Raw genomic sequence first — 24,662 nt, 5'->3', positions numbered from 1 at the left:
ACTGTCCCCACAGGCTGGAGGTGCTGAGGCTAATAGCCCCGGGGTTCTACAAACCCTGCCATGCCCTTATTCCTCTCAACCCAGTTTCCCAGGAGGCATTCCAGGCAGAAGTGGAGGCCTGCACCAGATGCCCCAAACCAGGACGGAACAAATATGACTCAGGATGCTTCAGCCTGACTAAGCATGAAAGCCTTCGGCTCCCTCTCCTTCTCACTTTGTTCCTCTGCCGCGTGTTCTTTAAAGCTGTTCCCAAAGAGAGGGCTCTTGAGGGATTCAATTTCCATCTCCTTTTCCGACAGCTTTGTTTCACCCACTTCTAGCCTCTGATGTGAAGCCACAGGATAAGTAAGGAAATAACTGCCCATTAGTGGTCACCACACTCTCCAGGATGCCAGCTTGGTTTGGCTTTGGAGCAGAAGTTCGCCCTAGACTAGTAGTTCTGAGCACTTGATCTCAACATAGCCGCAGATTATGGCCTCCCCCACCACCTGCATTTCATAGTCATGACTGCCCCCCGCCCTGGCCTCTCATTCCAGGTTATGCCCTGTCTCTGTTGCTTTGCGTCCCGCCCTTGGCAGAGCGCCGTGACTTCCCGACGGCATTTCTTTGCAGTCTGTGATATGCCAGTGCTCCATTTGCTCCTCCGTAGCTCTTGTCTGACGATGGGACTAGTGAGTCCTGGTTTTCAGCATCTCTTCTGATGCTGTGTGGAAAACTTTTCTTTTCCCTGTTGACCACGAAGGAATTTGAGTCTGTTGGGACGATTTCTTTCATCTCCAAGCCACAGGAAGTAATCATTTTGGAAGCATTTCCTGTGACCATCACTGAAGTCCGAGGGCAGTTCTCAGTGCTGTGTTCCACAGGAAGCTCAGCAGGTGCCTGTCCAAGACCCTGCAACCCCGACACTGCTTCTTCCCCCACAGCATCACTGACATCTTGACTTAGATGCTTCATGGTCATGTGATTCCTTTGGTGGGTAGGATGCCCAATGGCACCTCCAGCCTCATGCAGTAGCGCCCCAAGTTGACTTGGTAAATGCCTGAGTCCCCTGGGGGCAGAGTTATCTCAGTCCTGGAACTGGCACATCCAAATGTCTGGAGCAAACTTAATACAGTCCTAACAGTCTTTGGCTAGATATTTTCAGCATGTTGAGCCCTGGCGCTGCACTTCCTGCCGGGTCCCATGGTAATTGAGCTATGTGCACATTCCTATTTTCTTAGCTCTCCAGATTGAATGCTTTAGCTTTCTGCTTCCGACTGCTCATTGTGCTTGCAGCTGAGACCTGAGCGCCCTCCCACTCTTGGAGACTCATTCTTTTCTGTTCATCCAGAATGCTTTCCCGGTCGCCTTCCAGTTTTCTTGCCTTAAAAGGGAAATGGCGATAAGGCCCACAGCTAGCCCCAGCACAGGCCGGGAAGACCACAGTTCCTAGGCTTTGCTGGAGCATAGCACCTTTTTATATTCCTCTGTGCCCTCCTCCCCTCCCTTTCCTCTTCCTTCACTACTTTATGCTGGGCGGTTCATGGGGGACAGTTTAAATGTAATCATACACTCTTCTGAACAGGAATGAAGCTTGGCATCAAAATAAAATGCTTGAACTTTGAAAGAGAAAACACCCTGGGAAGACCCTCCCTCCATGCCCTCCCTCCAGCTCCCATCCCTTCTCTCGAATGAATTCTCAAATTCAACAGTAATTCCTTAATTGATTTGACCCTTTGTATTGTTTATGAGGAGTTTAAGAAGTCAGAGAGTTAAGGCTAGAAACTTTTTTTTTTCCCTTCTGGCTACCCCGTGCTTGGCTAGAGGCCACCCATTTCTTTTTCTGTTACTAATTCATGTCCAGGAGAGAGCCATTACTCAGCGAGTGTGCCCACCTGTGTTTATCTTGCGGCAGCCCAGATTTTCTAGAACCAAACCTAAGACTGTAAGTCATCTGCCTCAGTGTTTATTTTCCTCTCTACTTCTCCATGCCCGTATTTCCAAATGAAAACAGGCTGTTCAGAGCACAGGAAGAACACTTGCCCGGCACGCCCGGCAGCCCCCGACCTGAAGATTTAGTTCATCAGTGGCGGTGTATTGTCGAGCTAATAAGCAATGGCTGATCGACATAGTTGACAGAAGAGAGCTAGCATTTGTGAAGAGTCTTCTGCCGGCCCTGCATGTGATGTACACCTTTAGCCCTTCGCTGGTTTGTGACATTGCTGCTTGTAACGCCGTCTGATATTGGGAGGCCCAGAGTTCAGACATGCCCAATCATCGAGGAGCTAGACCTACGGGGGGGGGGGGGGGGGAGTGTGTGTCATCCATAGAACTCTTGTTTCACATGAGGGTGCAGGTAACCCGGATAGTCTGTCCACCCCTGCTTTCAATCTTGGCTACAGATGAGTTCTGTGTTCTAGGCAAATATCTTGAGCTCCCTGAGTCAAAGGAGATTTCCTCCTCGGTCTAACGGGAGGGTTTTAGTTGGTTAGAGCTAAAGTGGATGCCTTGTAAATGACCGGACGTCACTGCTCCCAGCTGAGGGGTTGGCAAACCTGAGACAGGGCCAGCAGATTCAGTGTCTAATGAGAGCTCTGTGCCTGGTTCATGGTGTCACCTTCTCATGTGTCCCCACTTCAAGGAAGGCCAAAAATGTTCCCCCAGGCCATTTCTGTAAGGGCACTGGTCCTTTTGAAAGGGGTCTGCTCTCCTGACCCAATTGTCGTCTCCCAGATGTCCTGCTTCCCAAGAGTACCACATGGGAGCTTTGGTTTCAGTGTGTGAGTTTGGGGGATACCCAATATTCTGACTGTGGTGCCAGGCAACACCTCCCAGGGTTGAGGTAATTTAAGGAACCATCCACATGGGGCATTTGCCAGCACCTTCCACTCAAAGTGGAATGGCACACGGCTACCTGGTCACTGCAGGTCTTGTGAAGTAAGGGTTCTCTGTGTGTCAGGGAGCCAGGACTAGGGTGGCTACTGAGGGGGAGGTAGCAGAAGCAATGGGTGGGGGGGTGAGTGGAAGGGCTCTGCATAGGACAGGCCTGGAGTGCACCTGCTCCCTGTCCAGCAGGAGGCCTTCCTGGGAGAGAAGAGACAGCAAGGCCAGTGTTAGCCTGAGCTCTACAGGCAGCGCAGGGGATCCATCCACCTCTCTCAAGTCTGTTTCAGAAGAGCCCAAGGGCTGGGCGGTGGTGGCGCATGCCTTTAATCCCAGCAGAGGCAGGCAGATCTCTGTGAGTTCAAGGCCAGCCTGGTCTACAAAAGCTAGTTTCAGGACAGGCTCCAAAGCCACAGAGAAACCCTGTCTCAAAAGCCAAAGGAGGAGGAGGAGAAGGAGGAGGAGGAGGAGGAGGAGGAGGAGGAGGAGGGGAAGGGGAAGAGGAAGAGGAAGAGGAAGAGGGAAGGAGGAGGAAGAGGAAGAAGAAGAAGAAGAAGAAGAAGAAGAAGAAGAAGAAGAAGAAGAAGAAGAAGAAGAAGAAGAAGAAGAAGAAGAAGAAGAAAAGAGCCCAAGGCTAGGAGGGGCCAGGGACTGCCAGGATTTCAGGAGACAGAGAGGGCCTTCATCAGGGTTGGAGTAGAGGACAGAGTGAAATTTAGTATGTTCCTAAGACACGGAGCCTGAGGGGCAGACACTATGGCTGCCTTTCCATCTGGCAGCACAGGGACGGATCCTCCCTCCTCACTTACTTCTCCTTGCCATGACTGTTTTGATCTCACAGCGCTAAGGTCCCAGACAAACCAATGGACAGCAGAGCTATTCCAAACCAGTGGCTTCTGGGCCTCTTTTCTCATGAACTCAGAATGACGTTCACAGATGATGGGAAGATGAGCTTAGAAAGCAGTGTTAGTATAGGGTTTTAGGTGGGAACTTAAGAGAAAGAAGGAAGGCAGAACTCCTAAATAGCAGGAGAGGGTCCCAGAAAATGGGCTACCATCAAACTGCTAGGCTGAGGACTTCTTGTAGAATTTAGAAACGGCATGGGGAGGTAAGCTGGTCAGTCCAGTTGGCCTGACTAAGTCTAGATGCTTTGTAGTTTCAGCTATGTCTTCGTGTATAGTTTCTAGGCAGTAGGGCTCATTCTAGTTGTGTAAAAGGAGAAGAAAATTAATAAGAAACCAGACCAGGAAACAAAGAGACCCTATCTGCTATTTGTGCCCTTGAGCCAGGACAAGACCTTGCTGGCATATGGCCAAGGACAAGAACGGTGGTTCCTCTCTCTAAACTGCCTGCCAGTTTTGATATCCTGCTCTCATCGGAGGAGATGATTCTTGGTTATGGGGTAGGTAGGATGTTAATGATTCATCATTGAGCATTTTGACTTCCAAAAGATGGAATTGGCAGAGAAGGGGTTGGCGTGTGGATCAGTACAGAAGGGAGAGCCAAGTCCAGTGAAGAAGGGGAAAGAATGACAGACTCCCAGAGAAGGCAGTGTGGATGCCTTACCTGGGGATATTTGTTTGTGAATAGCTTTATCAAATTCAGACCATCTGCGGAGAGTACAGAAGGTGATGTGGCAAGAAGTCCCCAGAGAATTTAAAACAGAGCGAGCAACCTGCTGACTTAAAAAAAAAAAAAAAGAAAATTAAATTCCACCCAGCCTGTCAGATCTGTTGCCAGAAATCAAGAGCTGAGTGTATATATTTGAATTTGGATCAAGATTGATTCATTAACTGATTGAGTCTCCCTAAAAGGTCAGGAAAACGATCGGCAGGGAAAATGTCCGTCCTTTTACTGTTGCTTCTAGCTTCATAGTTTTCTCTTGTGGGGAGTAGGTTAAAGGGACTTTCATTTTAAGGGTAACCTTGGCAGGATTTGGGAAGCACACATCTAGAGTTTTCATAAAGTAAGCCCCGCAATGCTCACTGCCAAGGAGTTCTAATGGATAAAAGGGTGCTCGTCAAGTGGGTATTTTATTCAATGATCTCTATGAGTCAGAGTCAGCCTAACAGGGTCCTGCTTGTCTTGTAGTTGGGGGCAAAGTTTACCAGTTCTCTTGAGGAATCTCTTGAGCTGCAGTAGTTCATTTTATACAGAGGAGAGAAAGAGAGAGAGAGAGAGAGACAGAGAGAGAGAGACAGAGAGAGAGAGAGAGAGAGAGAGAGAGAGAGAGACAGAGAGAGAGAGAGAGAGAGAGAGAGAGAGAGAGAGAGAGAAAGAGAGAGAGAGAGAGAGAGAGAGAGCCAGCCAAAAGAAATTAGTCATTGCACAGGTCTTAACCTAAGCGTTCTTTTACTGTTGCTGTGGAAACCAGAAAGAAAAAGCATGGGTCGAGAAAGAAAAATAATCAGTGTTCAGCATCAGTAAAATACATTGGCAGTAAGCTGATTTTTTTTTTAATACTGAATTTTAAGAAATCACAAGACCTGGAACCAAGCTGAGACTAAGAAGTTCTGAGCGAATCATGTAACTGAAATCATATATCATTTTCTTTAGGAAAAATTATGAAAAGCACATGCTAATCCTTTTTTTTCTTTTCCAGTAATGAATTCAGGTGCATGCATGTGTGTGTGTGTGTTAGGGATAGAACCCAGGGCCTGGTTCATGTTATATAAATGCAATTTCATTGTTAGCCACATCTATGCAGCTGCAGAGAGTACCAGCTACATAGGATACTTATCTCTATGTAATTACTTTGCTTAAACAGGAAAAGGAACCGAGAGACAGATACTGTCTGCTGAGATAGTTTCTTCTGGTCAGGGAAGGGACAGGAACACGAGGTGATGGCCGCCTGAGCTGGGCTGCAGACGTCCTACAATGCAATGAGGCTGAGGAGACCCTCAACTCTAGTACCAGCTACCACCCCTTAAGGTTAGACAGAGCCTTGTACCCCATGGAAGTGGTTTCCGGAATTGCTTGTCCTCTGTGGGTGTTATTTGAAAGGATAGACACTGTGGCTTGGTACTTTGTGTCATACCAGAGTCCACGGGGACAGACAGAGGCAAGGTGGTTGTAGAAAGATACCAGGACTTCTGATCTATCCCGGAGATGCTGTGATGGCGAGGCTGAGGGTTGGAGGGTGCAAGGGATCGTGAGTGACAGTTGATGACTTTACCTGGACTGCTGGCACTTCTGCCTCTATATTCAAACTTTCTCCCAGGTCCTTAGCTGCAGTCTGCTGGGTTTTTTTTCCCCTGAGACAGGGTCTCTCTATATAGCTCTGGCTGTCTTAGAACTTGTTATATAGACCAGGCAGGTCTTGAACTCACAGAGACCCATCTGCCTCTGCTTCTAGAGTACTGGGATTAAAGATGTGAATAGCTTAGCCTTGCAGTCTGATACTTTGAACAATAATTTTTCATTCATAAATTATTTAACTAGGGAAATAATCCTGCATGTCAAGTCTAATCAATTAAAATGTGCTTTATTAATTTTTTAATGGTATCCATTTTTATCTAAAAGGAGTCATTTGTATTTCTGTGAACTCTAACTATGAAATAAATTCATTTATATGTGCTTAAAAATTGAGGAGACTGTTTTGGTAGTTCTAAAGCTGCAAAGCTTGGGGACATATTATGTCTTGATGCCAGTCACCATATTCTTTGTGTGTATGTGTGTGTGTGCGTGTGCACGAGGGCATGCGTGTACTTACAGATGTGTATTGGGATACGTAGCTGTTAGGTGTCTGTAACAAGAGCAAGGTATCATTTACTGAAAAGCAATATCAGAATATCAATTGTATCACATATACATGTTAATAAACTGGTAAACACCCGTTCAGAGGTATAAAAATGAGCAGCATGCCACAGTAGCACCTTCGGTGCACGGTGTTCTTCTATACCTGGCTAAATCCTAGCACTCATTCTGTGGTAGCAATGGTGAGCCTGGTGAAGGAGTTTGTAAAGCCTTATCATGCCACTCACAAGTGGCGTCAGGGAGACGAGTGTTTTCCTTTTTTCCCTTCTACAGAGAGAAGATCTCCCCAGGACATCATGCGGAGTGCCACCAAGCCCTGGAGTCCAGTTGCCAAAGCAGGCAGCCATGGCCCTGATCGCACACGGCCCCTCCCTGGGACCCCTTCCGGCATGAAGAGTTCCAAGTCTTCAACCTCGCTGGCCTTCGAGTCTCGGCTTAGTAAGGTACAGACTTTCAGGGCAGGTCTGTGAGATTTCTCAGTGTCCTCTGTGTCAGGGATGGAAGGGGCAGTAGCAAACCCCAGCAGCACCTGAGGGGATGGAGCGAATGGGAGACAGTGGGGTGCTCCAGGATGGGGAAAGAGATGTGTGAGCTGTTTAAAGACTCAGCGAAAACTGGGGAGGGGGGCTTTTTGTACATGTGAATCATAGAATATGTAAATTTCCCATTCTGCTACATCAGCTCCACATCCAATCATGGTGACGTCTGAAATGCACCCTCTCTTTTCTTTTCTTTTTTTTTTCTTTTTTCTTTTTTTGGTTTTTCGAGACAGGGTTTCTCTGCAGCTTTTTTAGAGCCTGTCCTGGAACTAGCTCTTGTAGACCAGGCTGGCCTCGAACTCACAGAGATCCGCCTGCCTCTGCCTCCCGAGTGCTGGGATTAAAGGCGTGCGCCACCGCCGCCCTGCATACCACCCTCTCTTTTCTAACACACACCCAGATTGCAGGATGGTCCTTGTTGAGAGCCATTTTCCAGGGGACAGCTTCTGTTCTATGAATGGTATCGAGATGTCTATTGCTAATCAGGAACCTTCTCACTGCCTTGAGTGTTGAGATGCTACCCCCACTGTAATGTGTCCTATCCAAATTCAAACCCCTGCCTCCATCACCTCCTAATCTGCTCCTCTTTGAGTTACCCTTTGTAGAGCGGATGGTTCCTCTTTCCTTTAAGTTGTTTAGACCTGAGTCCTTGAGAGCTCCGTTATTCATGTTCCCACAGTGCATCAGTAAAAAGCCATTCCTTCTGCCTAGAGAATAGATTTTACCTGAATCCCCTTACTGTAGCCTCCTCTGTGACCTTCTCCCCATGTGCCATCCTTCCCTGTCTGGCTTCCCAAACCACTGTCCCGCTTTTGTTTTGGTACTCCACATTCTTTTCCCAACAGATGCTGGGGGAGTCCCTTTAACGTATGTGGCATGCCACTTCTCAGTCGAACGCCCACTCGAGTTCTTTCTGAGTGAGAAGCAAACCTTTCCTAGTGACCAGAGAGGCTGTCAACCCCCCCCCCCATCTCCTGCTAGACACTGTCATACTCCTCTGTACCTGTAATGATTGTCCCTTGGACATGCCAGGCACACTTCTGTATTTGTATCACCTCCTGTCTCTGTTCGGAGGGCATCACGTCAGAGACCACTCTTGAGTATCCTGTGCGCCATGCTCCTTGACCAAGTTCACGCTCCACACCCTCTTCAGGGTCCCCTGCAGCTCCTACTCCACCGCACCTCTGGTTTGTTGAGCACCTGTCTCCCTTTGTCTGGCCGTGAGCTCCAGGAGAGCAGGACTGCATGCTTCTGCCGACCACAGCGCTGCTTAGGAAAGCCTGTGCTGCCTGCTGAGCACTTAGTGTGTAGGAAACGCGATGGCCCTCTGTTCTTCTGGGAGAGTCAGCCTGGTGGCTTAGGTGGGGGTTCAGGGCAGTGAGAGCACTCTAAAGCAGACTGAGCCACTTGGTGCCTGTGAACTCTCAAGGCGGGTGTTGGAACCACCTGCCCTGGACTTGTGCTTTCCAGCAGCGAAGGGCATTGCTTCAGAAGCTTCTTCCACAGAGAAGTGTCAAGGGAAAGCAAGTAGTTTTGTGGCAGGCTTCCTGTTCTCCATTCTGCTACAGGAGCTTTCTTGGCCTGATATTATGAAACGAACACCCGGATCTGGGAAGAGTTGTAGGAGGAGCTGAACTGTGGCCACCCCCTGCCAGCCCTGTTCTTTCCAGCCGAGGGTGGGCACTAGATCCTGAAAGCCCACAGAGCAGAAGAAAGGAGGTAGAGGTGATGGTCAGAAAAGCAAGTAGATTTCCCTCCCCAGTGAAAACTTCCAAGTGGATAGGACAGTTGGAATCTGTAGCAAATGTCCCTAGAGCATTGCCCGCACTCGTCGACGTCGTCATGCCTGTCTAGAGTAAAGGGATGGGGATGTCTTAACTGTTCACAAATAGGAAACTGAGTCAGATCCACTCACAATAGAACCTAATCCCTAATTTCAAATGATGGCTGAGCTGCAGGGGCTGAAAGCACAAGGTAGGAGATGCAGGAAGAATGGGGGCAGGGATGCTGCTGCAAACCCTCTTTGTGGTGTTCAGGCAGCAGCACACATGCTCTGACTTCAACAGGCCACATCAGTCCAGCCACAACAGAAGGCCCGAGGCTATGAGTCAGAGCTTACTTGGTTGCAGTCGACAAAACATTGGTTTGAGTTTGTATGAACAGAAAAAAAAATTCAAGTTGTGTCTCACCGTCCAGGATTCCCATGGGTGCCCAAATCTGTGGGTGCTCGAGGACCTCGTCTGAAACAGGGGTATTGTCACAGAGCCCACCAGTCCTGTGTCCTTAGATGCCTCTAGTCTCTCTGGACTACTTATAATATCTATCTAAGGTAAATAGCTATTACGTGGTAATGTTTTATGAATAAAGATGAGGAAAACAACCTACATCTTCTGAACAGATGCTATTTTTTTCTACTATTTTTTGAGTAGAGTTTGGTTAAGTATAGATGAGTGTTTTTACTCTTTGTTCTTTGGGGGCCTGCCATTCAGCTCCCAGATAATATATGGAGACTTATTCTTGCTTATGAATGCCCGGCCTTAGCTTGGTTTGTTTCTAACCAGCTTTTCTTAAATTATCCTATCTACCATTTGCCTCTGGACTTTTATCTTTCTCTGTTCTCTATACCTTTCTCTACTTCTTACTCTGTGGCTGGCTGGGTGGCTTTGTGACTAGGTGGCTGGGTGGCTGGGTGGCTGGCCCCCATCATTCTCCTCTTCTCATTCCTCTCTCTTCTCTCTTCTACTTATTCTCTCTGCCTGGAAGCCCTGCCTATCCTTTCTCCTGCTAACTATTGGCCAGTCAGCTCTTTCTTAGACCAATCAGGTGTTTTAAGAAGACAAAGTAACACAGCTTTATGGAGTTAAACAAACGCCACATAAAAGAATGCAACACATCTTTGCATCATTAAACAAATATCCCCACAGCATAAACGTAGCACATCTTAAACTAATTTTTCACAGCAGGGAAGCCCTAAGGATGATAGTAAAATGAACATAGCCTAAGGTGCCCACATCTCTGGGGACAAGGGTTCAAGACGGCATCTCAGAGAGGCTGGTCCAAGGACTGGCTCTAAAGCTGGTCACTGCTTCTGTGTCACCTCCTGATGCCCAGCCTTGCCCAGCATATATATGAAGTACATGACCAACCAACCTACTGACCTTCTGCTTCTCTTGAAAGGCCTGGTTGCTTTTTTCTTCATTTCCTATTTTTTGTTAAAAGGAAAGGAGAAAAATAAAGAAAAATAAGGGAAAAAAAAAACATAACTGGGAGTGGTTAGATGCTGGCCCCATTCTGGACCTGTTTGAGGACGTCAAGTCTTCCCAGCATGTTCTGTAAGAGTACATCCTTGAAGGAGGGCAGCCTTCCAGCACGGGCTCATTGTCTGAGTCTTGAGTCCCAACAGTGTTCTGCGATAGTTCCTACAGAATGCTCTCAGTATGGTTGCTCCTAGCCATCTGTGGCAATGGAGCCCTTAAAATCTTCAGTCAAAATGCAGATATGCTCTTAAGCCAGGTTTAAAGAGTTAGTACCAAAAACTGCAGGAGAGCTCACTAATATACAGCCAAAAGCCATGAGATGACACTACAGCCAACGATGGACACACATGCAATGACTTTAGAAGATTATAATGGGGTTGACGTGTAACACGGATAATAAAACCTAGGACAGATATTGGGGTTCTAACCGAAAACCAGAAAAGCAAAGCAGCCAAGCCACTAGAGAAGGCTTTCCTCTACCAAGGCTGGGCAACTGCAGACTAAGCCGACTAGCCGACTCAGCAGGCTGAACAGACTAAGCAGACTAAGCAACTAGAGCCTCTCTCGCCTCCCATTTTATATTCCCTCTAGTGCTGGGATTAAAGGTGTGAGGCACCACCACCTAGATTTGTTTCTGCATTGATCTTGTATAGCCCAGAGTGGCCTTGAACTCACAGAGATCCATCTGCCTCTGTCTCCCAAATCCTGGGATTAAAGGTGTGTGCCACCACTGCCTGACATCTAGTGGCATAGCTTTGCCCTTCTGATTTTTAGGCAAGCTTTATGTATTAAAACTTAAATAGAATATCACTATATTGAAGATGTTCTGTAGCCTAGTGGCACAGCCATTGTAGTGTCAGAACACAGTGCAGTGCTCATGTGTGTGTGGTAACATGTTGTGTGACTGCTCTGCCAGTCATATGAGGGAATGCCATGCCCAGATATCTAATCAGTATGATAAATCTGATAACCAGCTGTCTTCCTGGTTTATGCATTTGCTGTGCTTTTTAATAACTATCCTGGAGCATGCCTCCTCACAGAGAAAGAGTGTGCTGTGAAATTGCCGTGTGAGGCTGTAGTAGTTTCGTTCACAGTGCTGGTGACTGCATCTCCTGAGTTTGTCCTTTCTCTTGTGCTTGATATACTCTTTGTTCATATGCTGTTTATTTGTCATAGCCCCAGAAACGATTGCTATATACATACACACATATATGTATATTATCTATATAATATCTGTATATACCATGTAGCTTATTGTGCATTCATTCTAGGAGAGAATTGCCTAACTATGCATTTCTCAGAATATCCTTTCATTAAAGGATTATGAGCATTTTATATTGATCACATATTGATAATATTTTTATATGTTCACTTAAAAATAAATTCCTTTTGTATGTGTGTGTGTGTGTGTGTTTATTTGTGTGCACATGGGTGTGCCTGCATGTGTGTGTGGAGGCCAGAGGTAAGCATCAGAGATCTTCTTTGATTGCTGTCTACCTTATGTATTGATACAATCTTATTCCAGGGGCCCGCCACTTTGCTAGGCTGCCTGGCCAGTGAGCTCCAGTCATCCACCTGTCTGTTTTCCCAGGGCTGTTGCTGTGTTTTTATGTGGATGCTGGGGTTCTTAAGCTCAGGTCCTCGTGTCTATGCAGCAGGGACTTTACTGACATAACCATCACTTATAAAGTCTGTCTGTCTATCTGTCTTTTTCTTTTTTAGGACAGGGTCTCTCTATGTAACTTGGCTGTCCTGGAACTCACTGTGTAGACCAGGCTGGCCTCAAACTCATAGAAATCTGCCTGTTTCTGGGTGCCTAGTGCTGGAATTAAAGGGATATGCCACCACACACTGTATAAAGTTTATTTTAAAAATTATTGTTATTATATATTGTTGTTGTGGTAGTGGTGCAGGGACAGGTGTGTGGAGTTTTGAGGCAGTCTGTTCTCTCCTGCCACCAAACTCTGGTGGTTAGGCTTGTGCAGTGAGTGCTTTCCCAATGAACTGTCTAGCTAGGCCACCATAAGACTCTTTATGTGCTTCAGACTCGTACCTGTAGCTACCAGACAAGGTAAAATTCCAAGGTGTGTCCTATTCGATTTCCATAGACAGACTGCTCTAAATATTGTCACAGTCCCTAGAAATGTTTGCCTCAGACCTGGGGACTTGGCAAGTTGGTGGTTGGCGTTGAGTTCAAGAAGAGACATAGTCAAGGGCTGGAGATCTGTTCAGAGGTTAAGAGCACTGGCTGCTCTTCCAGACGACCCAGGTTCAATTCCCAGCACCCACATGGCTGCTCACAACTGTCTGTAACTCCAGTTCCAGGGGACCTGGCACCCTCACACAGACCTACATATAGGAAAATACCAATGTACATAGAATAATTCATAGATAAATTTAAAGAAGAGAAAAAGTTAGAGATGAAGTCAGGTGTGTGCTTTTTTCTTCTTTCTTTCTTCCTTCCTTCCTTCCTTCCTTCCTTCCTTCCTTCCTTCCTTCCTTCCTTCCTTCCTTTCTTTCTTTCCTTCTTTTTCTGAGACAGGGTTTTTCTGTGTATTTTTTGGTGCCTGTCCTGGAACTCACTCTGTAGACCAAGTTGGCCTGGAACTCACAGAGATCCTCCTGCCTTTGCCTCCCGAGTGCTGGGATGAAAGGCGTGCACCACAATGGCCCTTAAACAAACCCTCGCCTCAATTGATAGTGGCTTGTGTTTGAGGACTACAAACACAGAGAGTTACCAACCGTTAGAGACCGGATTTTGTTGCCGCTGATGATGATGGAGCGTTGGGGTTTTTCTCTCCTCTCTGTGAAATGGAGGGGAATTCCTTAGTTACTTTGATCAGTGGGACATTTAAACCTGTTCCTTTGTGAGCTCAGGCTCTCAGCAGCATCAATCTCAGTGAGGCCCTTAGAGTATTTACTGCACACACCGAAGCAACCCCTGAGCACATACCTTCACGGGGAATCTTCCATAGCAAGCCAGAAACCTAGACGGGTGCCGAGCTGCCTTTGGGTAACAGGAAACAAAGCCACAAATGGAGAAAGAACATGCAGTAGTAACCAAATTGGGTGCTCTTCCTGCTTATTCCTTCTATACTAGTAGCTTGGTGCTTTGATTCCCAGGGATGACGGCCTCCTTTGTAATTCTTTATGTCCCTGACCTGGTGGGTGCAACATTCCTTACCGTGTCTTTATCCGCTCACTGTCCCTCTAACTTCTCTCTAGCTCAAGAGGGCCAGCAGTGAGGACATGCTCAACAAGCCTGGCAGTGCCTCGGCGGGGACGGTGCGCCTGAAGAAGACCTCAACCTCCGGAGCCATCTCCGAGCTCACTGAGAGCCGCCTGAGAAGCAACACAGGTAGGAAGGACCTCGGTGGCGTCCTGTCCAGTGGAAGCTCCTTTTCACTCATGATCCGCTCTCCCCCATCACCCTGGCCTGGAGCATAGTCCTTACCTGTGGAGTTTGCGCACTGGGGAGACAGGGTACAACCTGGGAGACTGATGGAGAACAGAAAGGCAATGGTTTGTCATGTCACTTCAGGAATCCTCTTGTAGCTCTGGAGTCGTCCCGGACGATGGCAATGGATGGCAGTGGATCATGGATAGGCCCAAGGTGACGAACAGCTGTGGTCTTCCTTGGTCATGATTGTTGACGGGTGTGACGTTCATCACTTTTTGATCAATTTCACACAAACATCACATTCCGAATATATGTTTTAATTTGTTTGGCCTTCAAGGAGTGTAAAAATGAGGCCTGAATGTGGCTTTGGGTGTAAGGAGAAGGGCTTGTGTTTCTACATAATGACTTAGCTGTTTAAAGACCGAATTCGTCCTAAATACAGCAAATGAAAGTAACACATTTTCACCAAGCCTCGACTACTGATTCCAAAGTTAACAGATGCCATTAAAGTAATAATTAATTAAAAACGAATGCCAGCTTTATTCTCAATATTAATACAAAAGTGAGATATTAAAGTGTTAGCAAATGCTGTCCACGAAAACTTCAAAAGACAGTAGCGGACAGTACAACCTAGTGGAGTTGCGTCATCTGACAGTGCATGAATGAGGGGCTTGGAAGATGGCTCAGTGGTTAAGAGCTCTTGCTGCTCTTCCAGAGGATCCAGGTTCAGTTCTCAGCACCCACGTAGTGGCTCACAACTGTCTGTAATTCCAGCGCTCTCTCCTGACCTCCGTGGGGTTTGCACACATATGATGCATAGACCTACGTGCAGGCAAAATACTCATAAAGTCAAATTAAATCTTTTTAAAAATGAGTGAATGAATGAACGTTAGCATTATATGCCTGCTAGGCATATCGTAGGCCACAGAAAAACCACATGGTCATCTTGATGGATGTGGGCAATGGAGCTGTCAGAATTTACCACCATTCTGGTTTAGTAATAAACTCTTGGTAAATGGTAAGTGTGTGTAGAGAGGCTCTAGCAAAAACGTATGTTATCTTGTTGCATTTGGCAACACGTAACTGTGGTCCCAGTACTCAGAGACAGGAGTGTCACCTGAACCCACTAGATGAGCAAGACAAAGAGTTCATCTCAAAAAATAAATAGCCCTTGGAAGGTCGAGACAGGAGGATCAGGAGTTCAGGCCAGCCTAGGCTCAATGGCACCTTGTCTGAAAGGAAAAGATTGAATAGTTCTCTGACCAGAGACTGGTTATATAATATTCGAAGAAATGATCTCATGTAAGAAAAGATGTCGAGCCAGGCCATGATGGTATGTAACTTTAAACTCCGCACTTGTGAGGTGGATCTTTGTGAATGTGAGGTCAGCCTGGTGGTCTCAGAGTGATGTCTAGGACGGCCAAGGCTACACACAGAGAAGCCCTCTCTCAAACAAACAAACAAACAAACAAACATTAAGAAAGAAAGGAGAAACACTTAGCAATAATCTCAGTTATGTAAGAGCCTATACATTAAAGGAAATCTAACACCCATTTGGAGAACACGTCTATGTCCTTGTGAATAAATGGGAGGAAATGTGTGGGCTTGGGATAGGAAGATTAAATATAGTAAAGACTAAATTCAGTAGTGTCACATATTAAATCTATTAAGGGTGTCTAAATTATTCCATCAATTCATTTTCGTCCTAATTAACATATCAACGAGGAGCTGGGAGCAGCCACATGAGTAAAATGGTACTGAGGAGGTCCCTCAGCAGCCAGCAAGCACTAGCTAGCCCAGGGGAAGGTATTGGGTTGTCCTGATTGGAGGTTATACTTCCATCTAGTGGATAGCGGTGGAGATGCTGCTAGCCAGAGACCGCAGGACAGCGGAGTGTCCTGCCGGACTGGGTAGGTCTGCTGCTCGGAAGCCCTGATCTAGTAACATCCCAGGACAGCCCGGGAAGTTCTGAAGAAGAGCACTCAAAGGGCTGCCTGCAGCAAAGAAAGGCAGCGCAGAGCAGCCACGGAAGAAGGCGGCATCCACATGCACATTTGGTACAGGGTAAAAGGTGGCTTATGTCAAGTTGGAGCCTGTGGGCGTGGTTTAGGGTTCAGCGCAAATTCAGCAGGTGAGAGGCCCTGAGTTCAATCCCCAGTACTTCAAGAAGTTAAAGTAAGTTAAGTAAAAACTGGGTAACTCTGAAAAATAAAATTGGAACTCATCTCATTCTTCTTACATAAATAAGTCACAGGGATGTGGGAGGGTAAAATGCTTGCTGTACCAGCATGAAGATTTAGTTCGTCCTCTGGTGCCCATGTGCAAAGCCAAATGAGGCAGTGCCTACCTGTTCCCTCAGCCCTGGGCAAGTGGAGACAGGTGGCTCCCCAGGGCTTGCTGACCAGCCAGCCTGGTAAGTGGAGGGTCCTAGGTTTAGTGAAAGAGACTGGCTCACAAAACGAGGTGGAGAGATTGCAGAAGGCATTCAGTGTTGACCCATAGTCTCCACATTAACACCCCTCACCTGTACACATGTTCACATACATGATCACATGAATGCACGTGCACACACATACACACGCACACAAACATATATAACACATACACACTCATACGTACATAGATATAACCAAAGTTTTAAACATAAAGAAGACACCAGAGAGTTAACCTGTGTAGGAACAAAGGAAGAGCATCCCATCATTAGAAAGCTCCTAAGGGCCCGAGAAAGATGACTCAGCAGTTAAGAACACTCGCTCACTCAGAAGACCTGAGCACAGTTCCCAGCACCCATATGGCAGCGCTCAGCCACATGTAACTCCACTTCCAAGGGATCTGACACATTCTTCTGTCCTCCACGAGTACCCAGCACACATATATATGAAGGTGAACACTTATACACATAAAATAAAAATAAATACCCTTTCAAGGATGCTGAAAGATTATTTATAATACATGCAAGTTTTCAAAGATTATCCAAACCCATAAGGAAGTATGTAGAGCAATATGTAGCTCATATAAAAAAATAGATATCCAATAGTAAATTAATAGCTCTCCATCTATGGCTTCACTTGTCGCTAAGGAGCTATTACTCAGAACAATAATTCTATATATGACACCCTCATTAGAAAAACCAAAACAGGAAATCATCGCTATTGTTATATGGGTAGAAGGAAGAGACACACCACTTATGGACAGTTTGGACAAACCTGGCAACACTTGAAGCTGGTTGGTTTGGCTGGTCAGCCAGTGAGCCCCTACGATGCTCCTGTCTCTAGCCCCAGTGCTGGAATTACAGACATACACGGTCACACCTGGCTGCCTTCTTCCTTCCTTCCTTCCTTCCTTCCTTCCTTCCCTCCCTCCCCCCCCCCCTCCCTCCCTCCCTCCCTGCCTGCCTGCCTTCCTTCCTTCCACTTCTTTATTTCCTCATTTTGTTTATTGAGACAAGGTTTCTCTGTGTAACCACCCTGACTGTCCTGGAACTCGCTCTGTAGACCAGGCTGGCCTCAAACTCACAGAGATCCCCCTGTCTCTGCTTCCCGAGGGCTGGGATTAAAGGTGTGTGCCACCACTGCCACCCAGCACACCTGACTTTCTTCCATGGGTTCTGAAGGCTGAAACAAATCCTTGTGTTTGTGTGGCAAGCACTTTGCTGGTTTAGCTGTCTCTTTGTCCTCCCAATTTTTAAATGTTTTAAGTTTGTATTGGTTTGTATTTGGTCCAGCACATTCCTATAACTGGTGCTGGGGCAAGAACCCAGGGCATTTCATAGGCTAAGTGTTTGCTCTAGCACTGAGCTACACCCCAACCCATCTGCTGTTTATGTTCAGAGTGTTTGTGTGTGCACCTGTGTGTGTACACCTGTGTGTGTACCTGTGTGTGCGTGTGTGCATGTGAAGAGCATCATCTTACATGCTGGCAAGACAATATAATACAATTCTCTGCAAGTTTGTATGTGAAGGAAAACATCCAACTCTAGGAAGTCAAGAAATGCTGTCAGTGTGTAGGTAATCTCCATAAATTAAGGGAGATTATTATTTACATAGAGATTCTGAGAAGGGGTCTTAATGCCACACAGACTTAGGGCCTAAACTTGACTTTTTTTTCTCTGATACATAGATGGTAATATATATTTTTTGAGGATATTATTGGTCTTTCTCCTGGTGAAGTCTTTCATTTTTAAACTGTCATATGTGTGTATGTGTAGATAGATATTTATGGGACACTGTAATGATTAATGTCATGGTCAAACCTGACTGGATTGAAATAATCTGGGTGATATGCAGATGGGGTGGAGTGTTGGGCTGAGTGAAATGGGAGACAGGAGAGAGTGGGCCGAGCTCCAGTCCGGCCTCTGCTTTCTGAGTGCACTGTGTCCACCTCGCTCTCCATCACCGTGCCTTCCTGCTGTGATGGACTGTCCCCTCAAACCATGAGCCAAAAAGGGTCCTCCCTTAAGTTACTTCTTGTCAGGCCTCTTGTCCCAGGGACAGGGAAAGCCACTAATACAGATGCGGAGGCAGTTCACGTGGATCAGATCTGACCGTTGGCCTAGTACCTGTGCTGCCAATCATTTCTTTATTTAGATCTGCCTTGCACTTTATTCTAAACCTACAGTTAGCCAGTGTCCATCTCAAGCCCCCAACACTCATATTTAACACTGGACAACTGACACATGGCAGGCGGGATGGGAGTGGCTTAACCTGGTAAGTATGGGCTACCCAGAAGCCCTCCTTCTCATTCTTTCAGAGGCTGTGTCTAGTTCCCTTCCTTCCCTGCCCCATGCCCTAGTGCACTGCTGGAGTTTGCTCCAACAAGGCAGCATCTCTTAGGTCAAACGCGCTACCTGCTGCCCTGCCATCGGCTGCCCTTCCTCTCTCCCCTTGGTCCCTGACCTCGCAAGCCCGCTGGCACTTCTTCCTCAGACAGATTTAGGGCTCTGAGTGTTTCATCGGGTCTGAAGCAGCACATAGGTTGGGGTTTCTATCAGCCTCACCCATGTTGTGTTCTCCCTGGGCACTTACTTTTGGACTTTCTGAGTAAGCCATGTTTTCTTCCTCTTCTCCCTGGGGTGTGCTTTACATTTGGGGGTGCCCTTTATATATACCCTTTCTTCCCCAGTGATGTAGATCGCAAAGCAAGAAGCTTTTAGAGTATTTGTGCCAAGAGTTGCCTCTCAAGTCAACTGGACACGGGGAAGATCCTGCTGTGGTAGAATGTTACCACCAGGTGGCAGCCTTGTCTAAAATACTGATGCCCTGGAGTCTTGGTTTGAAGTGGCACTGTCGACTTCAGAAATAATTCTTTAGTTTAACAAATAAGTTGAACACTTACTCCATGTGAATTCAGCACTGTTCTGAGAAGAAGGCACCAGGACAAAGATCGCTGCCTCCGTTGAGCCACCTGAGCAGAACATGATCAAGAGAGAAAGCAGGCTGGGTGGTGGCTGGGCAGGACCACTGCGGCAGGGTTGACTGCCTGTGCCCGCTAGTGCCCAGCATGGCCTGGGAGCAGAGAGACAGGGCTACAGAAGAACCCATAGCCTGGCAGGCAGGCATGAGTGACTTCTGCAGGGTTCCCCGGAATAGGGACAGCTCCCGAGTTCATTTCCTAAGGAATCCTTCAACTGCTTGTTGAAAGTAGACAGGTGAGGTTGGGAGACCAGATGGGTGGCCACTGTCATAAATGACGAAACAAGTTGTTTTGGCCTGGATGAGGCTGGGAGCTGGGAGCAGCAGGCAGGTTCTCGACATATTTCAAAGGGTCAAGCCAACCAGTCTAATGCCCTGATCCTTTACTGTAAAAAAAAAAAAAAAAATACATGTAAAATTCACTCCTTTAGACATTTTTAAAAAATCACATCTTGTCCATTTATTTTGTGAATGTGTGCATGCATTTGTCATAGTCCATGTGTGGAAGTTGGAGGAGTAATAGTGAGAATCAGCTCTCTCTTATATGTGGGCCCCGGGGGTTGAACTCAGGTTATCAGGCTTGCTGGCTAGTGCTGGGACCTGCGGAACCATCTTGCCAGCCCTCTTGTAGGAGGTATCCGTGGCCCCACAGGACACAGGCCCATCATTCTGCAGTGAACTGACTCTGATCGGTGACACCTGTCCTGGCTGACAGGGGTGAGGACTGTGCTGACCCCTTCCCGAGCAGGTAGCTCTGCTCACCACCCCTCAGGAGTAACAAAAGAGGCTTAGGCAGCTATGGCACTCCCAGACTCAGAGCCAGGTTCTGACAACTGGGTTCTTTCTGCTGCAGAGTTCACTGCGGGGCGGGACCCTCATTTTCTTCCTCTATTGAAGACTCATTATTTCTGTACCTATGCTGCTTACTGTGTGCTGTATCTGTTTTCCTTTACTGCCGTCCAGTGAGGTGGTACCATTCTATCCCTTGGACTAGAAGACAGACCAGAAAGCACCAACTGTCTTCATCCACACCGCAGACACTGAGAGGAAACCAGGGCATGGTGACCTGCAGGAGCATGTGTAGAAAAAACACGGTGCAGAGCTTGGGGGTGACTGACCATAGGACGAGGTGGGAAGTCCGACCCTGGAATACTCCCACAGGAAGAGCTCCTGAGGGTCAGTAGTTAAGGGCTTAGCTGAGGCAACAGGGACAACAGGGAGAAGAGGAGCCAGGCTCTGCTACAGGAATGTGAAAAATGGAAGGTATCCACTTATCAGCCAGAAGAGAAAGCACAGTAGAGGAAGCTCGCAGGCCACCCAGCAGTCAAGCAGTGGTGGCGGCGTAGGATCACACAGACACAGACCTGGGCTCAGAGCAGATAGGAGTTCAGCTTGAGGACATGCCCTGCTGAGTGCATTCTGAGCTTCGAGGGGCCCTGGTGAAGGACTGAGGGAGAGGGTGGGGCGGGTCAAGGGTCATAGTCCATCTGGAAAGTTCACACAATAGCAGCATTGGGAATGCATTTGTTGCTTTCATAATTTCAGAGAGACTACTTATTCATGACTAGATTTTGTGATAAAACAACAATTTCAAATTCAGTATTTTCATTTTTCTACATTTAATTTATCTTCAAATTATGATAAGAATACTTGGCAAGATCTAGAATTCTTATGGCAGAACCTAGACTCACCTACAAGCCAAGCCTCCAGACACACCTTTGGGGGATTATTAGGTTCCCTTCTAGGCTTTAGTGATTATCTTGATCAGGCTAAGTGAGGTGGGAAAACTCACCCTAAAAGTAGGCAGTGCTATTCCCTACTCTTGGGTTCTGGTCCACATAAAAAGGGGAAAGCCACTGAACACAACATCGGTCATTCTCTGCTTCTCTGTATTGTTTTTGTTTTTTAAGATTTTAGTATTAATCTAAACTGTATGTCTCTCTGGAATGTTTGTGCCTATATACGTATGCATGAGCATACCATGTGTACATGAACACACTGTGTGTGTATGGTGAGCATACCGTGTGTACACAAACACACTGTGTATGACGAGCATACTGACTGACTGTGCATGTAGCCATCAGAAGCAGACATCACGGGGCCTTCTCTATCACTCTCTTCCTATTCCTTTGAAGCAAGGGCTTTGCCCTGAACCTGGGGCACACGCTTTCTTAGATAGCCTGGATCCCAACAGACCACAACAACCCTGCTGTCTTCACCCCACTTGGAGCTGGGGTACAGGCATGTGTAGGATGCCTGGCTTGTTAATGGTGCTGGGATCTAAACTCCAGTCCCTAAGGATTACAGGACAAGGACTCAGAACTGCTGAGCCTTCTCTCCAGCCCCGCACTCTGTGTCTTGTCTGCAGATGCAACGAGACCAGCTGCCTCTTCAAGCTCCTGCCACCCACGGCTTCACTGACTCCTCTCCACAATCCCTAACCCACTAGTCTACCTTCTGCCCCTATGAGTGAGCTCTGCTAGCTTTTCTGAGATCATGCTCTGTGTCCTTCTGTGATTTTCCGAATGTCCTCCAGGTCCATCTAATTTATAACGTGTGTCAGGATATCCTCCCTCCTTAATCTTGAGAGGGCGTGGGGGGAGGGGAGTACATATCTGTGGTGTTCACTGGCCCTAGCTTGTATTGTTCTTAATTAGCCAGCTGTGGCTATTTCCCGTGCATGATCTTCCATGAAGTGTAGTCAAAAGCATAGGAATCCTGGACCACTCTCTGGAGGGGCTTCATATAGGGGCCTTGACTTGCGACTTACTTTCTTTCTGCACGATGAGCACTTTGTGAATAGCTTTAATGTCCTGAAGTGAAAGTTATGAGGCTATAACGAGTGAGTGAAGAAAAGAAACCCAATCTAATGCTCCCCCTGATACAGAAGAGAAAGACTGGGAAGCCAGATTCTAATGAAGTAGGCATCATGGGCGAGCAGGCACCTGACTCCTTCAGAAAGAGGGAGAGCCTACACACCATAGATTCTGTCACTAGAAACTGCTGCACCTGAGACTGACTGGGGAGAGCGCTGGGCTGTGTCGCAGGAGGAGCAGGTAACTTCCCTCCATCCAGTTCTGGTTCCATGTTCCATTGCTAGATGACTCGGAGTAATGACGTTCTGTAAAGCCGTCCCTGTGCATCTGTGCGGGACAGAGTTGGATTGTGGTCTTAGTCATTAAAAACAGTTTCCCTCCATCCAGGAAACAGGATGGGGCTCAGGTGTGGCATACCCCAATGCTTGCCAGGTGGCCGGCTCACTTCATTTGTAATGTTCTGGTCAGTAATTAAATGTCCTAGTGAATGGACCATGTCTAAGGGATTTCTGATGGAGGAGAGTTATCTGTCTATGTTTCTTTCATTGGTTAATTAATAAAGAAAACTGCTTTGGCCCTTTAAGACACAGAAAATTAGGTAGGTGGAGTAGACAGAACAGAATTGTGGGAACAAAGAAGTAGAGTTGGGGAGACACTTCAGGCATTCACCATAGGGAGTCTCCATGCTGCTCCTCTCCGAGATGGACGCAGGTTAAGATATCTCCTGGTAAGCCACACCTCGTGGTGCTGCACAGATTACTAAATATGGGTTAAAGGAAGATGTGAGAATTAGCCAATAAGAGGCTGAAATAATGGGCCAGGCAGTGTTTAAAAGAATACAGTTTCCGTGTAATTATTTCGGGTAAAGCTAGCCGGGTGGCCGGACACAGCCCTGCCGTTTCTCACTACAGATTTCAGATGACCTAGTAGATTGTAGACCTAATGAACATAGTTTTCTAGCTCATTTTCATTGTTTTTAATTTTATTTATTAAAAAACTTTATTTTTATTGAAAAACCAAAAAAAAAAAAACCTTTTTTTTTAAAGACAGGGTCTCACTGTGTAACCTTGGCTGACTGGACTTTTCTGTGTAGAATAGGCTGGCCTTGAACTCATGGAGCTCCATCTGGAGGGTGCATGTTATGTACCAAATCTTTGCTTCTCAACTTTCCTCCTGAGTTTTACTTTAGCATTTGCTCATTTCCGTCACTTTGTAATTTGTGATCCTTTCTGGTTTGGAAAATGGTTTCCAAAACAAACACTTTTAAAACCAACATGTAAAATCAATATGAACATTTTTAAATTTAGGGAAAATATATTCCGTGTGTTACCCAGTTAAATGTGCTTTGTGCTCTCTGTTTTGCAATGATAGATCTGCACGCAGTTATAACAGGTAATGTGTGTAGATTGCAGTGTTCTTTACCAGCTTTTCCTGATGTATTCTTGACAGAATAACCCTAACCAAGGCGTTGACCCTGACATAAAGAGGCCTTCGAACATTTCCCCCAATACAAGGGTCCTCGTGTGACCCCTTCTCAGCCACACCTTCTCCTCCACCGTCTATCACCAGTTTGTTCTCTGTTTCTGCAATTATGTTGTTTCAAAGACATTTGTGAATGGAGTCACACAGCATGGAGGCCCTTGGATTTGGCCTTTTCCGCTTTGCATAATTCTCTGGACACGCATCCAGGCTGCTCAGTGTGCTAACTGTTGTTCATCTGTGACTTCATAGGTTTTTTGCAGTGTGAATGTATCGTGGTTTCTTTGATTGTCCGCTCCTTGAGTCTGGGTCCTTCCTACGCTTTTACTATGATGAATTAAGTGGTTATAAACATTCGTGTGTAGGTTTTCGTGTAAAGAAAAAAATCTCCTTGGTGCTGCGGATCTCATACATGCTTGCAAGTGTTCTGACCCTGAGTTAGATTCCCAGCCATTGGGTGAACTTTCAGGGGAATTTCTGTGGAAAATATTGAGGAGTACATATTTGGGGTCCTGTTGCATGTAGTTTGTTAAGAAATTGCTGACTGTGTGCCCCTGGTTGCTCTGCTGTTTCACATTCCATCAGCAGTGTATAGATGGTCCAGGCTTTGTGCATACTTGTCAGCGCTCAGTGTCCTCACTATACTGCCTTAAAAAAAGAGATTGGGTTGGGGGGTCAAAACGTTTTCTCTGTGTAGCCCTGTCTGTTGTCAGAGGCTGCTCGTTTGTTCCCAGCCGCACAGACTCAAAATAACCACACAGAAACTGTATTAATTAAATCACTGCTTGGCCTATTAGCTTATACATATTTCTAGCTAGCTCTTACATCTTAAATTAACCCATTTCTATTATTTTATATTTTACCATGAGACTCGTAGTTTACTGGCAAGGTTCCAGCTAACGACTCATGTCTTTCTCCTCTGGTGGCTACATGGCTTCTCACTGACTCTGCCTACTCTCCCAGCATTCAGTTTAGTTTTCCCACCTAGCTCTATTCTGCTCTGTCATAGGCCCAAGCAGCTTCTTTATTCATGAACCAATAAAAGCAACACATACACAGAAAGACTTCCCACATCACTTGTCTGTCCTGGAACTTGTTCTGTAGATCAGGCTGGCCTCAAATACACAGAGATCTGCTGGCCT

The 24,662-nt window shown here is 46.6% G+C and overlaps 1 protein-coding gene across 1 annotated transcript in view; it reads left to right on the top strand.

The window, feature by feature from the left end:
* Positions 1 to 24,662, top strand: part of Specc1 (sperm antigen with calponin homology and coiled-coil domains 1) — a 221,276-nt gene that overhangs the window by 18,629 nt on the left and 177,985 nt on the right. The window contains exons 2-3 of the mRNA XM_038326804.1: positions 6,892 to 7,061; positions 13,640 to 13,772. Coding sequence (XP_038182732.1) covers positions 6,915 to 7,061; positions 13,640 to 13,772 — 280 coding nt within the window. The 5' untranslated portion in view covers positions 6,892 to 6,914. The remainder of the gene's footprint in view (positions 1 to 6,891; positions 7,062 to 13,639; positions 13,773 to 24,662) is intronic.

This window comes from Arvicola amphibius, chromosome 4 (genome assembly GCF_903992535.2).
Source record: "Arvicola amphibius chromosome 4, mArvAmp1.2, whole genome shotgun sequence".
Classification (NCBI taxonomy): domain Eukaryota; kingdom Metazoa; phylum Chordata; class Mammalia; order Rodentia; family Cricetidae; genus Arvicola; species Arvicola amphibius.
The sequence above is the reverse complement of the archived record's forward strand: the minus strand, read 5'-3'. Positions and strand labels throughout refer to the sequence as shown.